The sequence below is a fragment of the Chlorocebus sabaeus genome, chromosome 20 (assembly GCF_047675955.1).
Source record: "Chlorocebus sabaeus isolate Y175 chromosome 20, mChlSab1.0.hap1, whole genome shotgun sequence".
Taxonomy (NCBI): Eukaryota; Metazoa; Chordata; class Mammalia; order Primates; family Cercopithecidae; genus Chlorocebus; species Chlorocebus sabaeus.
Genome location: NC_132923.1, coordinates 115,636,527 through 115,652,161, shown reverse-complemented (window position 1 = coordinate 115,652,161; position 15,635 = coordinate 115,636,527). Strand labels below are relative to the sequence as shown.

Genomic DNA, 15,635 nt, shown 5'->3' with positions numbered 1-15,635 from the left:
AGAGCTGGGATTCAAACCCAGGCAGGCTGGGCCAGAGCTTGAACTCTGGATCTGTGTTAGTCCAGGGGGAGGGGGGAAGAGGCAGGGAGAGAGACAGGGGAGAGAGGGAAGGGAAGGGGAGGGGAGGGGAGGGAAGGGGAGGGAAGGGAGGGGAGGGAAGGAGAAGGGAGGGGAGGGAAGGGGAGGGGAGGGGAGGGGAGGGGAGGGAAGGGGAGGGGAGGGGAGGGAAGGGGAGGGGGAGAAAGATTTCAGTCCAAGGTGACCCTGAGAGAAGGCAGTCAGGCAAGGAGTCAGAGGGAAGGGGGCTGTGGGAACACAGGATGGGGGTGGGGTGGGCGGATGGTGAAGTTTCTAAGAACAGCTATGGAAAGAGAAACAGAATCGGGACGTGTGTCAACACTGTTAAAATGTTAGTGCCATCCAATTCTTGGAGTCTAGCACCAGATACGCACTATGCATGCTCTGAGTGCTGCTCCTCTCACTGAATATTTGCAATTGTCCTGGGAGGGACTGTTATATCCTCACTTCACAGACAGAAAATCCAAGGCTCAGAGAGGAAGACAATGCCTGCTAAAAGTCCTTTGCGACAATTCAGTTGCAGATCCAGGGTTCAAGCTTAAGTTGATCCCATGGCTCTTGGTCTTAACCACTAGGTCACACTGAACAAACAGGTATTGGTGGTGCGTGGTAGGCATCTGATGCGGAAGGTGGGGAGCTGCCCAGTTTTTCACCTGGGACCTGCACTTAGTGCCTGTCTGTGCCTCCACCTACCCCACCCCAATTTGGGCTGAAGGCAGACAGCACAGCTCTAGCCCACCAGAGCCGTGTGTGTGTGTGTGTGTGTGTGTGTGTGTGTGTGTGTGTATGTCACTCGTGGCCTGGCTAAGGAGTCTCTCAAATATAATGGGGAAATAAAGCAAGTAGCAGAGAGATGGGCCAACCATGGCCCATTCTCATCTTCCATCCCTAACTGCGTTCATCAGAAAACAGCATATGTGAGGGCCAACACGCAGCCATTCTTTCTGGTGCTTGAGGAGGTTAGGATGACAGAGCCACAGGCCGGGCGCGGTGGCTCACGCCCGTAATCCCAACTTCTTTGGGAGGCCCAGGCAGGCAAATTACTTGATGTCAGGAGTTTGAGACCAGCCTGGCCAACACGGTGAAACCCCATCTCTACTAAAAAATAAAAAAATTAGCCAGACATGGTGGCACCTGCCTGTAATCCCAACTACTTGGGAGGCTGAGGCAGAAGAACTGCTTGAACCCAGGAGGTGGAGGTTGTGTGAGCCAAGATTGTGCCACTGCACTCCAACCTGGGCAATAGAGCGAGACTCTGTCTCAAAAAAAAAAAAAAAAATGACAGAGCCACAAAGGTAATAACAGCTCCCACCTCCCAGGAGTCAACTCTGTGCACCGTCCTATGAGCTTTACAACCTGTCATAAATTATCAACCACTTTTCACAACACCACTGTGAGAATGGTGATACCATCATCCCATTTCATAGAGGAGAAAACCGAGGCTCAGAGATGGTCACTCACTAAAGGTCACCCAGCTGGGACTAAGTGACAGAGCTGGGACTACAATCCACATCTGTCTGGCTCCAAAACCTCCATACCTCCATGTCACCTAGAAAGAGTGCTGGATGAGGAGGTGGGAATCAGGGCCTAAGTCCTGCCTCTAACCTGCTGTACGGCCTCAGGTAAGTCTCTTTCCCTTTCTGAGCCTTAGTCTGCCCTGTGAGGAAGTCGGCCTAGATGACCTCCAAGTCCCACGTCCTGTGACTGTGAACTCTCATGCCCTCCTCTCTCTGGCTCACACCTACCACACCGGAAGCCCAACAGGATGCCGAGTAACCACCCACTGAACGCTCGGGGTGAAGCAAGATGAAATGCCGCTTTCTCATGGTCATCTTCCACCCCAGACCAGCCCAGGAAACAAGGAACCACAAAGCCACAGGATTCCCTCCAGCGTGGCCTTGTGAATAGCAGCCCTGGGGCAGAGGGGCTGGGCATCCCTTTGCGGCCATCTCTTCCTATGCCCTCACTTCTCGGCAAGGTGTGCGGAAGCGAGGGAGACAGGCTCCAGCTCAATGCCCTCTGGCTCTGTTTCTCCGGGTCCCCAGGGCCTGGGACGGTGGGAACTGGTCACTCTGGGAGAATCCCAAGCCCAGCCCGGAAGGCTGAGTTCAAGTGGAGGTTCAGACAGGTCTGTCCGGCTCCACGGGTAACTTCTGCCCACTGTGCTCTGCTGCCAGCGAGGTCTCCAAGCATCTGGGATCCCTGGCTACCTCTCTCCCATCCCTGAGGTAGCTGCCAAAATCCCAGATCCTGCAGAAACCTAAGCCTCCTCACCCTCAGGCTGGGCCCGCGCTCCTGCCTCCCTCCTGCCCCCTACAGTCCATGCTCTACACAGCAGCCAGCATCTCTCCAAACAGAAACCAAACCCAGTGGCTCCTCAGCGTGGGGTCCTCCAGTGGCTTCCCACCACTCTTAGAATGGAATGCTGACCCCTGCCCCACAGACAAGGCTATCCATGGCCTGCCCCTCCAGGCCCACCTCTTCCTAGCCTTCCCTCTGCTCTCCACTGCCTCTGCCCGGCCACACCAGTGTTCACCCCCTACATGTGCCAAACTTGCTGGTCCGGCTGCTGGGAACTCTCAACTCCCCCGTCTTTGCCCGGCTGCCCCCTCCTCAACCTTCAGGTCCCAGCTCAGATGTCACCCCCTTTCCTGGTCACTCCTCTAGAGCAGCCCCCTCCCCTCACAGCCGCTCTCCACCACATCGCCTTGTTTTCTCTCCTTTCTTCTCTCAGAGTGATCCTTCTGGTGGGCGGCTTTCCCTGTCTGGTCTCCAGCTTCCTCCCCTGGAGTGCAGCTCCTTAGGGGCAGGCATGTGACTGCTCCATTCTCTTCTGTCCCAACGAGGCAGGGCCTCCTTTGGTCCTCAAAACCCTGAAGATGAGGACGCTGCAGCTCTGAGAGGCGGAGTGAGCTGCCCAAAGTCCCAGAGCCAGGGAGTAGCAGGATTCAGACCAGGGCGACCTGATGCCAAGCCTCAGTGGGCCGGGCTCTCATGGCTGGGGGCCTACTCTGGAGGGCTCTCATCCGGGGGGACAGAGTCGCAGTGAGGCTCTTAGGGTGGGTACCAAGAATGAAGGGCCCACCAGCTTTCCCAAACGGTCTTTCTGCAAGCTACAGGCCAGTGGGGGCTCCTGCCTGGGGTGGGTGAGACCCTGGGGGTGAAGAGGCACCAAACACCAGGAGCAAAGGCCCCCAAATGAGGGAGACCACAGACACGGGGAGCAGGGGAAGCTTCGACCCACCCAGTGCTTGACGGAAGGGGAAAGTGAGGACTAGGGAGGGGAAAGGACTAGACTGAGGTCACATAGCCAATCAGTGGGTCTCCAGGGCGGGGGGGACCCTGAGGTACAGCAGGTGAAGCCCAAAGCCCAGGGTCTGGGCAGAGTGCCAGCCCAGAGCTGCCAGGCCCTGGGGGCAGGGGCAGGGCCACAGAGTGAATCTGGGGCATTAAGACAAAGAAAGGACTCAAATTTCTTCCTTCTTTCAAAAAACAATTACTGGGACAGGCAGTGGCTCATACCTGTAATCCCAGCACCACGGAAGGCTAAGGCGGGTGAATCACCCGAGCCCAGGAACTCAGTACCAGCCTTGGCAACATAGTGAGACCTTGTCTCTACAAAAAAAAAAATCAAAACATTAGCTGGGTGTGGCGGTGCGCACCTGTGGTCCCAGCTACTCAGGAGGCTGAGGTGGAAAGATCACTTGAGCCCAGAAGCTCAAGGCTGCAGTGAGCTGTGTTCATGCCACTGTACTCTAGCCTGGGTGACAGAGTGAGAGACCCTGTCTCAAAAACAAAACAACAAAAAACATTCACTGAGGCCGGGCGTGGTGGCTCACACCTGTAATCCCAGCACTTTGGGAGGACCAGGTAGGCAGATTACCTGAGGTCAGGAGTTCGAGACCACCCTGGCCCACATGGTGAAACACCATCTCTACTAAAAATACAAAAGATTAGCCAGCTGTGGCCGGGCACAGTGGCTCACGCCTGTAGTAATCCCGGTACTTTGGGAGGCTGAGGTGGGCGGGTCACGAGGTCAGGGGATAGAGACCATCCTGGCTAACACGGTGAAACCCTGTATCAACTAAAAATACAAAAAATTAGCCAGGTGTGGTGGTGGGCGCCTGTAGTCCCAGCTACTCTGGAGGCTGAGGCAGGAGAATGGTGTGAACCCAGGAGGCGGAGCTTGCAGTGAGCCAAGATCGCTCCACCGCACTCCAGCCTGGATGACAGAATGAGACTCTGTCTCAAAGAAAAAAAAAAAAATTGCCCGGTGGTGTGGCTGGCGCCTGTAATCCCGGCTACTTGGGAGGCTGAGGCAGGGGCAGAAGAATCGCTTGAACCCGGGAGGCGGAGGTTGCAGTGAGCCGAGATTGCGCCATTTCACTCCAGCCTGGGCAACAAGAGTGAAACTCCGTCTCAAAAAAACAACAACAAAAAAAGAAAGTTAAACACGTATTGCCCCTCTGACCCAGAAGTTGCACTCCTAAGTATGTGCCCCAAAGAAATGAGTGCTCAGGTCTGCAAAGAGATACATACGAGAATATCACAGCAGCCTCAGGCTGGAATCAATCCAAATGTCAGTCACGGACATTTACACGTACATCTACCCAATGTGGCACGACTCAGCCTAAAAAGTAGCAGATACTGCTACAGGCAACAGGCACAAACCTCGAACATTCCGTGCTGTCCAAAGCTGAAGAAAACCAGGCACAGAAGAGCACACATGAATGAATCCACACAGAGAAAGCTCAAAACCAGGCCAAACTAGAGGGCAGTGGCCACCTGCTGCAGGGGACTGATGGAGGAGGCACATGGGAACTGTGGGAATGGTTCATGCTTTGGTCCAGGTAGTGTGCAGGTGTGCGTATTTGTAAAACGTGAGCTGTACAAGATGTGCATACGTTACTGAAGTAAATTATACTATACCACAATTTTTAGAAACACAATCTCTGCCCTCACGAGGTCCAGTCTGGCATCCAGTGTCATCATAACAGTCATGACAATAACAGCAGGTGACACCGACTGAGTCCCCTGTATGTGCCAGCCCTCATCTGGGCTACTCTGAAACAGGATCTGATTGAGCGCTTCTAACTACTGTGTAAAATACTGCCCCAGAAGCCCATATTAGAGACAGGAAAATAAAGCTTGGAGAGGTGACACACACTGTCCAAGGTGACAATGCAAAAAGTGAGGATGCCATGTTTGAACCTGGGCCCATCAGTCTCCAAGGCCCACTCCTGCTGCACGGGCAGACCCCGCCTCCCTGCCCTCTCCTCCCCACACTACCTGCTCAGATACGGCACCTGAAGGTGGCCAGTCCTCACCCTTCGCCCCTCGCCCCCTCCTCTCCAGTGCTGGGAGGAACAGCTCATGTGTGTAATGGACTCAGAGCTTCTGTGAAAGAACTGCTGAGGAAATGGGTCCTTCCTTCCCCTTCCGCCCCCTCTGCCCTCCCTCATCCCTTTCACGGTCACGTATCTCTGAGGACATTTCAGCCCTGGACCTCTGCCCAATAAGAAGGAACTCCAATGGCCAGGCAGCTGGGAGTGTGTGTGGTGTTGACCAAGGAGCTTTCTCAGCCCCTGGACACCCTAGCCCAGCCTGCGGCCTCTCAGAGGACCAGGAGGACATGAGGTTAGAGTCAACACCCTTGGTTCCAGTTTCCAAGTGACGCAACCCAGTGTCTGGATTCAGAGAATTATAAAATGTTTATCTGGAATCACAACCAACACCATGACCATTTAATCAAACCTTATCCTGTGCCAAGTGCTGCAAACATAGCTCATGAATGCTCACCAACAAACAAAATGGGTACCAACCGCTAGGCTCTCATTTTACAGAGGAAAACTGGAGCTCAAAGGGGTTAGGCACCTTGCCCCAAGTCTCATGGTGAGGAAGTGGTGGGGCTGGGATTCAAACCCAGATTTGCACAACTTTAAGTCTATCCTCTGAACGAGAGTATTATACTTGCCATCCTGCATGTCATTACTGAAGACGGCCCTGGAGTCAGTCTGCTCCAGCCATGTCATTTCACAGATGGGAAGACTGAGGCCCAGGAAGGGAGACTGCAGTTTGGGAACACAAGAAGGATTAGTGGCAGAGCCTGGGCTGGAAGCCACCCTGGCCTTGCTTTCAATGACCAGATCAGAGCCTGGGAGCAGGCCACGTGCAGTTGGATGGGCAGCTAGAGGGAGTAAGGCAAGGAGGTGGGAAGCTCTGGTTCCAGGCAGAGGTAAATATTGACATGACTGTGTTTACACTGTAACCTAACTCCGCCTGGCTGCTACCCCAGGCCCACCCTCCTGCCTTCCCAGCCAAGGAGGGAAGGGAGTTTGTGGGAGGAGGATGGGGAGAGAAGGTTTCTGGGCCAGGGGCTGCTCCAACTGCTTAAAGGGCTGTGTGGTCAGAAAGGCTGGGACACCAGGTGTTGCGGGTGGGGGGTACCGGAGACCCAGGCCAGGAGACCAGGTGTTGCCAGAGAGGGAAGGGTTGTTATCTGAGCTGGGGAGCTGGGGAGCTGGGTGTGGGGGGGGCGGGGAGCTGGGCTGGGAGTCACAAGGCCTGAGTTCAAGTTCTAGTTCTGCCACTAATTGGCAGTGGGAATCCAAGAACAGTCAGGGAATGGGGAAGAAAAGGTCTAACTGTCAAGTGCCGTGCAAAGGTGAACAATAAATAACCAGCATTTTAGCCTGGCCAGTGTCCAGCCCCAATTAGCTCTCAATGCCTTTGGCTACTGGCTCAACCGTCCTATCCCTGTCCCAGCGGGCTTTCCCAGGAAGGCCAAGTTTCTGCCAAATTGAGTGGTAGCTTGGGACTGCAGCCATAATCTAGAGGAATCGGGGAGCTACTGTCTTGCTCCCATCCCTAATTCCCTAAGTGACCTTTGAGCCTCAGCTTTTACAACTCTGAAATAAGGCTTGCTCTCCTCCCTGGGGTTGGTGTGAAGAGCAGAGATTCCATTTAAGTGCCAGGCACATAGTAAATGCTCATTTTGTCTCAGTCTTCCCACGTGTAAAACAGGGGCCTTGAAGTAGGTGGTTCCTAATCCCCTTTTCATACAAGTGCTCTATGGTCTTTAGAAGGCCCAGAAGCCAGGCCCCCTCTCCGAAGGGGCCGTGTTGGGAGGAGGGAGCCATTCCTAGGCTTGTCAGCCTACCAAGACAGGCCTGGGGCATCCCGGCCACCCTGCCCTCAGGGGCCCAAGGAAAGGGCAGGCCCCCAGCCCTGGACTCCCAGTGCCACCCTGACAGTGGGGTTCCGCCAGCACTGGTTGTTCATTAAACTGTGCCCCTCAGACTATTAACTCTTCAAGGACAGGTAAACCGCCCCTCCTCATTTTTATGCGTCCAAAGCTCGGCGTCTAAGAAACATTCCACCAAGTTTTGCAATCTCTTCTGGGAAGGCTTCCCTGATACACACCTATGGCCAGGATGACTCGGGAGCTGCATCCCCAGGTTGGCATGTAGCATTTTCTACCTCATTTCACAGCAATTTGGGAACTTGTTCTTTCTCCTCTATTAAAGGGTCTGGAGACCAGGGCCCTTGGCTGATTATCTGCCTGGAAGGATGAAGGGAAAGGTCAATGAGTGTAGGAGAAGGGACTGTGTGGGACCTCTGGGGCCACAGCCTCCTTCTGTCTTCGCTGCCTGCTCTGGGCAGCATGCCGGGAGTGTGGTTTGGGCTAGAGGAGGACTGGACGGTGCCCACAGCACCACCTTTCCCCCAGGGTCACTCCAGTTGCCTCCTCACTGGTTTCCCAGCCTTCAGCCTCACCCCTTCTACTCACCTGCCACAAAGCAGCCTGTGACCACCTCAGAATGCAAATCCGACCATGTCACTCCCCTGACTCTAAACTCCTCAGTAGGCCAGGTGTGGTAGCTCACACCTGTAATCCCAGCACTGTGGGAGGCTGAGGCGGCTGGATCACTTGAGGTCAGGAGTTCAAGACCAGCCTGGGCAACATGGCGAAACTCGGTGTCTACTAAAAAAATACCAAAGGTAGTCGGGCATGGTGGCGCACCTATAATCCCAGCTACTTGGGAGACTGAGGAGAATCACGTGAACCGGGGAGGCCGAGGTTACAGTGAGCTGAGATAGCGCCACTGCACTCCAGCCTGGGTGACAGAGCGAGACTGTGTCTCAATAAATAAATAAATAAATAAGTAAATAAATAAAATTTAAAAAATAAACTCCTGAGTGGCTCCCCACTGCCCTGAGGATTGAGTGCCAGGTCCTTCATATTACCATCCCTGAGTGTACCCTCCAGGGCCACCTCCTAAGCATGGTCCTCTGCGCTCCAGATGAACCATCCCTGAAGGCACAGCGGTCTGTACTCTGGCGCATTCTGCTCCCTCCACCCCCCACCCCCCAACACTCTTCCCAGTCCCACTCACTCTACATTATGGCTTTAATGCCATGTGTTCAGGGAGCCTTTTCTGATCCTCAGGTCAGGTTCCTGGTCCACTCCCACAGACCCCCGCGTGTCTCCTTGGCAACAGTAATTGCGCTTGTAATTTCCTGCTCTGCATCTGTCTGCCTGCCTGTCCATCAGACTGTGGGAGAGAAAGACCTACAGTCTCACTCACACTGACCACAGCCCCCATGCTTCGCGTTGTGCCGAGCAGACTTGTTTGGTGAGTGAATGAATGAAGGAATGAATGAAGCCCTTTGACTATGGCCGGGGGCTTACCCAGTCAATTGGAGAGAAAAAAATTGAGCAGAAGCACAAAAAATTGTGAACATTTGCTCATGGTTCCTCTCTCACCGTAGATGTGAAAGTGTGGACTTGGCCAAGCTGGCTTTTTGGGCTAATGCCCAGAACATTCTGCCAAGCCCACCCTGTAGCCCTCTCATGCCTCAAATCCTGTTCTTCCCTTGGCCTCCCCAACTCTGCAGGAAAAACAATGTATTTATTCTTTAACCAAAGGTAATAACATCCTTGCTTACCAAAAGAGTGTAGCAATGCAAAGAGGCCTCAGTAGCCCAGTTACCAGCAGGGGCACAGGCTGCCCAGGGTAAAGTACGCACGGTGCCCTGGGAGCCGCATCTGGAGTGGCTGAGAGGCACCAGAGTGATGTGGGGGCATGTGGTTAGTCTCCTAGCCTCAAACAGTAACACTTCTCCCTACCTTTTTTTTTTTTTTTAAAGATAGGGTCTCACTATGTTGCCCTGGTTGATCTTGAACTCCCGGCCTCAAGTGATCCTCCCGCCTCGCCCCCAAAAAATGCTGGGATTACAAGCGTGAGCCACCGCCCCCAGACTCCCGCACATTCTTAATAGTTCCCACAGTGTTTCCACATCCATTGGATCCTCATGACATCTTGAGAAGTGGAGCAAATCTGCCCCACTTTGTAGGAAAGGGGGCACAGAGTGGGGGAATGGCTGACCCAAAAGTACATCAGGATTCAAACCTGAACCCTGGGTCCTCAACTGCTGTATAGTAAAGAGCATTCTCAACCCGTAGCGGTAGCCTCAACTCAGCCCCAGCTTGGAATGTGAAGGAACATTCTCAAGGTGCCACAACTGCAGATGGGGGATGATGGGTTGGGCTTCCTTCTCCAAACTGTTTGCCAGGTTAACCCTCCAAAAGTCAAGGAGGTTTGTGCCTGCTCTGGAACTCTCTTGCTCTGTGACCCTGGGCAACCTCCTTCACCTCTCTGTGCCTGCTGCAGGGCGGTGTGAGTACAACCGGAGGCAGGAGATATAAAAAGCCTCCTCGGAACCCTCGGCCCACGGCCTGCACTGGGAGTAAGCAGGGGAGAGGGTCCATCCGAGGCCTTGGAGAACAGACGCCTTTAAGAACAGCACTGACTCCCTGCCAAGGGGTCAGAGACGTGGGTGGGGAGCTGGGGACCATCGGGGAGATTCAGCCAGGACAACAGGAAACACATCACACAGACACAGACACACACACACAGATACACACACAGACACACATACACACCCTGCAAACACGCCCCATTAGGAACCCAGGGGCCAGGGACAATTTGGCCACACTGCAAAGAAAGGAGTGCTGGATTTGTTTAAAAGCTGCGGAGCAGGAGATCCAGGGAATAAACACTTGATCAGTCCCGTATCACCCCGGCCTCAGGAATGACAGCACGGGAACCAATGTTTAGAGGAAATTAAAACGACAGGAGCCAGGGAGGCCTGACATCAGCCTCCACCCCATGCACGCACAGCCGGTTAACAATCCACCGTGGACTTCCTCAGCCTCGCACTCTCTGGCCCCAGCAACCTTTTCGCCCTCTTTCTCTTCTCTTTCCTGGTCCTTCCATAGCCAGGTGCCAGACCAGCCCCATTCTGGGCTTTCCAGGAGCCTGTCCTGTGCACTCACACCTCTGCTCCTCTGTCACACAGGTCCCCCTCCCGGGATATCCCTTCCAGTTCAGATGTCACCTGCTCCATGAAGCTTTCTCTCATCTCTCCAGCATGGAGAGAGCCCCTGCTTGGCATACTTCTACCTCTCCAAGGGTGTGCCAAAAAGCCTGAGGACCAGTGCAGACATTTATGGCCTGGTGGATGCCCCCTTAACACTGTTGATTCGGTCAATTCTTTCCTCCCTCACACGGGGTTTGGCTTAGAGTAAGGTTCAACACATCCTGGCTGAATGACAGACAAAAGCATCACGGTCTCCTCCTTACAACATGATAAACTTTCATCCTTCTTTCACACCAGCAAATAGGTGGCCTCTGTCCCTGTGCTGGAAAAGCCAGCACCTAGCCCTGGACAGATGGATGACGGGCCTTTGTTCTTGGATTCCAGAGACATCCCCCAGGCAAATAGGTTAGATGTTAGGTAGAACTTCCCAGTGTGGGTTCAAGGTTGGAAAAGAAGGGAAAACTAAGCAGTACTGAAGCAAAGCACTCTCACTTGGGTTATCTCACCCTTCGGAAATAAGCGTTATCATCTCGTCTTGCAGATGAGGAAACTGAAACTCAAGGGTGATGCTTCAACTAGACCAAAGTCCCTGTGGGGAAGGGGAGGGGATGGGGCTCAAACACAAACTGGTTTGATGCCAAAGCCTGGGCTCTTAACAATGGGCTGGCGGGCTTCTTGGGTTGTAAGGATCTATAAAGTGTCACCAAAGCAGAGTGAGGGGACCTCTTTCTTTTTTTGGTGGTTTTTAAGGAAGAAAAAATTTTCTTTATGAGTAACTAAGGGTAGGCTTAGAGGCAGAGGGGATCGATCATACAACCTCAAAGTCTCACGGCCTTTTAGTGCCCATACACTGAGACTTTAAATCCAGTGCTGGTCCACAGATAGTGCACTCCCTGTCACGGAAACTGTCTAGGCGGGGCATTACAGCGGAGATTCCTAATGGAGGAGGTAGGTTGAGTCCCAGGTGGTCTCTAAGCACCTTCAGGTATAGAACTAAGCCATAATTCCATTGCTTCTGACTCTTAGTGAGGCAACTGGTGGTGCCTAAGCAAGGAAGACCCTAGCTGGGTGAGAAGAGAGAGGCCTTGGAAGGGAGAGATGCGGGGGTTGTAAGGGGACTCCAGCTCTGGGCAGAGCAGGGGTTGGGAACCACTGTGGGACTCTTCAGCTTTACAGGGGGTCCCGTCCTGCTCCCTTCCAGGCACCCTCGGGCTTGGCAGCAACATCACAGAGAAGTGGAGGTGGCTGGATCACAGGTACTGGCAGCCACCGTCCCAGGCACATGCCCTCCTCAGCCCCACATGGTGACTTGGACCCACTTCACAGGGCACAGAACAGAACTAGGAGAGGGAATCAGAGTGGCTGGTCTATGGGGAAAGAAGCCAAAGAGAAGTAGATGGCTCCCTCCCCGTGACGAAGAGGCCAGCACCCTGCTCTCGACAAGTGGACAAAGGGCCTTTGCTCTTGGGGTCCAGGGACAATGCCCCTTCCAACAGCCCCCCAGGGAGCCCAGCCTGGATCAAATGAATTTCTCTTCTGGGACTTCAGAGAGCCCCATGAAACGCCCCTCCCCAGTTCCCCTTCTCCCCTGTACCCCTGCCTATCGCAGTCAGCACTTGGCCTCAGCAAGCCCCTCCTCTGAGGACCCATCCACCGGGAGATGCTAGGGAGACTGGATCGCTGGGTGCTGGGCCCCCGAGTGTCCCCTGGTCTCTGACAGCACCGACCTAGCTGTCCCGCCACCACCTACACCCCTTAGGCCACAGCTGGATCAGCAGTCCCAGAGGGCCGCAACGTAGCCCTCCGAATAAGCCGGGCGTGGCCACCCACGGTGCCCCAAGGCAAGCCCCAGACCGACCTCAGTGTCCCAGGACGCTCAGGTCCAGCTGCATCCAGGCACCTCGGAATCGCCGCCACCCGCAAGCCCGACCCAGCCCGGCTGCCCTGGGTCTCCAAGCCAAGCCGAGTCCAGGGACTTCAGCACAACCCAAACCAGACCGCAGCAACCGTCCCCAAAGCAAGTCGGGGACCCCGAGCCCCCCACATCTGGCCGGAACCAGAACCAAGCTCGGCGCGGCCGCCCCCGACGGGACCGAGCGCAGCGCCGCCCGGAGAGCCGCGCTCTGCCCAGGCGCCCCCCGACTGCACGCCTTCCGAGAGCCAGGCGGGGGCTGCCGCTGCAGCCGGCGCCCAGCCCCCCGCGAGTCAGGGCGGCCCCCGGTGCCACCCGCGGCGCCGCTGCCCGGGACCGTCGAGGCTGGGTTCGACCGGACCGGACCTCCGGGCGCGGCACTCACCATAGCTTGCGTGCTCCTCCCCGGCTCCGCGCCGCTCCCTGCGCCCGGCCCCCGATTCCCAGCTCCGGACTCCCGGCTCCCAGCCCCGCTGCTCGGACAGCTCGGCTGCCTGGCCCCCGCGGCGCGCTCGGCTCCAGCGGGCGAGCTCGCGGCTTCGGCGCCGAGTGCCGGAGGGGCGGGGCCGCCAAGGGGCCAATGGCAGGGCGCGGGGGCCGGGGCCTGGGTGGCGCAGCCAATCACAGCTGGAGGTCGCACTCCCCGCGCCCGCGCGGGCCCTTAACCCTTGGCGCGCTGGGAGCCGGCTGCCCGGGCTGCGCCGGGACCCTGGAGGGCAGGCGCAGGCGGGAGCTGTGGCTTCGGGGTGCGGGGTCCGGACCTTGCAGAGACCGGCGTTGGGAGCAGGCAGAACAGGCAAGAGGCTCGATTGTGTCCGGTGCGGGGCGCCGGGAGCCTCGGCGACCTTTGTCTCCTGCCTGGCTCCTGCACTGGAGTGTGACCCAGGGCACTGCAGCTGCGTGTGCGTGTGTGTGTGTGTGTGTGTTTGTGTGTGTGTAAGAGGGAGGAGAAGAGGAGACAGAAACGGGGGGAGGGGTGGATTCCGCGTGCCTGTGTGTTTATGTGTTAAGGAAAGCCCTGACTATATTTGGGATTTGTTGCTCTGTGTGTGTGTGTGTGTGTGTCCGCTATAGTTGGTGTTTGTTGCTGTGTGTGTGTGTGTGTGTGTGTGTGCTGTATTTGAGGTTTGTTGCTGTGTGTGTCTGGTATATTTGGGGTTTGTTGCTGTGTGTGTGTATGTTTGTGTGTGTAAGAGAGGAAGAGGGAGAAGAGACAAAGTGGGGGAGGGGTGGGTTCTGCGTGCCCGTGTGTTTATATGTGAAGGAAAGCCCTGACTATATTTGGGATTTGTTGCTCTGTGTGTGTGTGTGTGTGTGTGTGTTTCTGCTTTATTTGGGGTTCATTGCTGTGTGTGCGTGTCCGCTCTATTTGAGGTTTGTTGCTGTGTGTCTGTGTGTCGCTATATTTGGGGTTCATTGCTGTGTGTGTGTGTCCACTATATTTGAGGATTGTTGCTGTGTGTGTGTGTCTGCCATATTTGAGGATTGTTGCTGTGTGTGTGTGTCCGCTGTATTTGGGGTTCATTGCTGTGTGTGTGTGTCTGCTATATTTGGGGTTTGTTGCTGTGTGTGTTTGTGTGTCCCCGTGATAGAGAGGTGAGAGAGGAAATGGTGGGAAAGCAGAGAGAAGGAGCCGTGGCTCTCCAGGCATGTGAATTTGCAGGTCCAGGAGAGACACTGTCTCCATGTGTAGGTTTTGTGAGGGCAAGGGAAGGAGGAAGGAACAGAAGACAGCCTGCCTGTGTGTGTGTGTTATGTGGTCTGCATGTTTGGGTCCTGTTGTGCATGCCTGTTAATGTGGTAGAAGGAAACGTGGTGTCCCTGTTGTAAACAAGCTGAGAAAAAACCCTGGGGTTTTGTGGTGTAGTTTGTGTGTGTTGTGTGTGCCCACACAAAAGAGGGACGTGGCTGTGATTTGGTACAACTTTGTGTGTAACCCAGTTTGCAAGAGACATCGAGATAAAAACATTGCGTGTGTGGTGACACTGTGGTCTTTGTGTGTGACCATTGTGTAACTTTTGTGATCATCTATATTTGGGTTGGGCTGAGAAATAAACTACTGTGTATAATGCATAATGAGTGCATGTTCGGGACAAAGACCTCCTGGTGGCATTGGGATTTGGGCTTTGAAGGATGTCTGAGAGTTCGTTAGGCCATACAGAATGTTCATGAGGTCAGAGGGAAAGACCCGGGGAATCCTGTCTATCAGCCAGCGGGGTGAGGAGGCTGTAGTGGTGGGTAAGGGGGTGAATTTGGAAACAGATAACTTATTGCCAGCAGGGAAGAGGAGGAGCAGCTTCCTGCAACCCCTGCCCAGGTGCTGACCCAGAGTGGCCCTGGATGTGTCTAGGCACACAGAGTCAGTTTCAAAGCAGACCATCTGCTCCTGGGCAGCTTGTGTGGGAACCTGGAGGGCGGGGGAGGGGGGAGGGGGGAGGGGGAAATAACTTTCTATGTTGCTCCCTCCTTCCAGCAGCATTCCGAATTCTTCAGTGTGGAGGACTCAGGGAGGTCGAAAAGCTCCTTGAGTGCAGCAGTTGGGAGCATGGTGAAGAGGGGAGGGTCTGGCCATGTGCGAAAGGTGACCAGACCTGAAGGTCCAGAGCCTCCTCCATCATGGGGAACTTAAACCATCAGCTTCTCTGGCCTGGTGTCCGATTCCTGACCATTCCTCGGGTGTCTTCCTGAGAATCATAGCCTGATGCCTGCAGAGACATTGAAGATCCAGGGACACACACAAATGAAACCCAGCTATCCTGGCACTCCACTTGCCAGCAATGTGATTATGGGGGATACTCTTCTCTCTGAACTCCCGTTTTTGCCTCTATAAAATGGGGTTCATAGTTCTTGCCCACCTCACTGTACTGATGTGAAAATTTAAGGAGTTAATGTACCTTGTGGGCCTTTTGTAACTTACAAACTGCTAGAAAGCCTTTAAGCATTGCTCCATTTACATAAAGTTCAAAAGTAAGCAAAATTAAACCTGTGCTGTCGGAAGTTAGGTTTGTGTTATCTTTGGGGAGGGAATGACTGGAAAGGGGTGCCAGGGAAGCTTCTGGGTGCTAGTAAGGGTTAGGTATGGAGGAGGGGGTAGTTCAGTTGTGAAAAATTGAGCAGTCCCCTTAGGATCTATGTGCTTTTCTGTCTCTGTTATTCTCCAACAAGAAGTTTCCAAAAGAAAAAAGGGCCAGGTGCAGTGGCTCATGCCTGTAATCCCAGCACTTTGAGAGGACAAGGCAGGCAGATCACCTGAGGTTAGAAG

The 15,635-nt window shown here is 54.6% G+C and overlaps 1 protein-coding gene and 1 long non-coding RNA gene across 2 annotated transcripts in view; one reads left to right on the top strand and one right to left on the bottom strand.

Annotated features, from left to right (window-relative positions):
- Nucleotides 1-12,900, bottom strand: part of ECE1 (endothelin converting enzyme 1) — a 129,126-nt gene extending 116,226 nt beyond the window's left edge. Inside the window, exon 1 of the mRNA XM_007980154.3 lies at nt 12,759-12,900. Coding sequence (XP_007978345.2) covers nt 12,759-12,761 — 3 coding nt within the window. The 5' untranslated portion in view covers nt 12,762-12,900. The remainder of the gene's footprint in view (nt 1-12,758) is intronic.
- A 4-nt stretch (nt 12,901-12,904) lies between these two features.
- On the top strand, nt 12,905-15,370 carry LOC103225441 (uncharacterized). The gene is made up of 2 exons (XR_012089762.1): nt 12,905-13,169; nt 14,847-15,370. It is a non-coding gene; the product is annotated as an uncharacterized lncRNA (long non-coding RNA).
- The last annotated feature ends 265 nt before the right edge of the window (nt 15,371-15,635 follow it).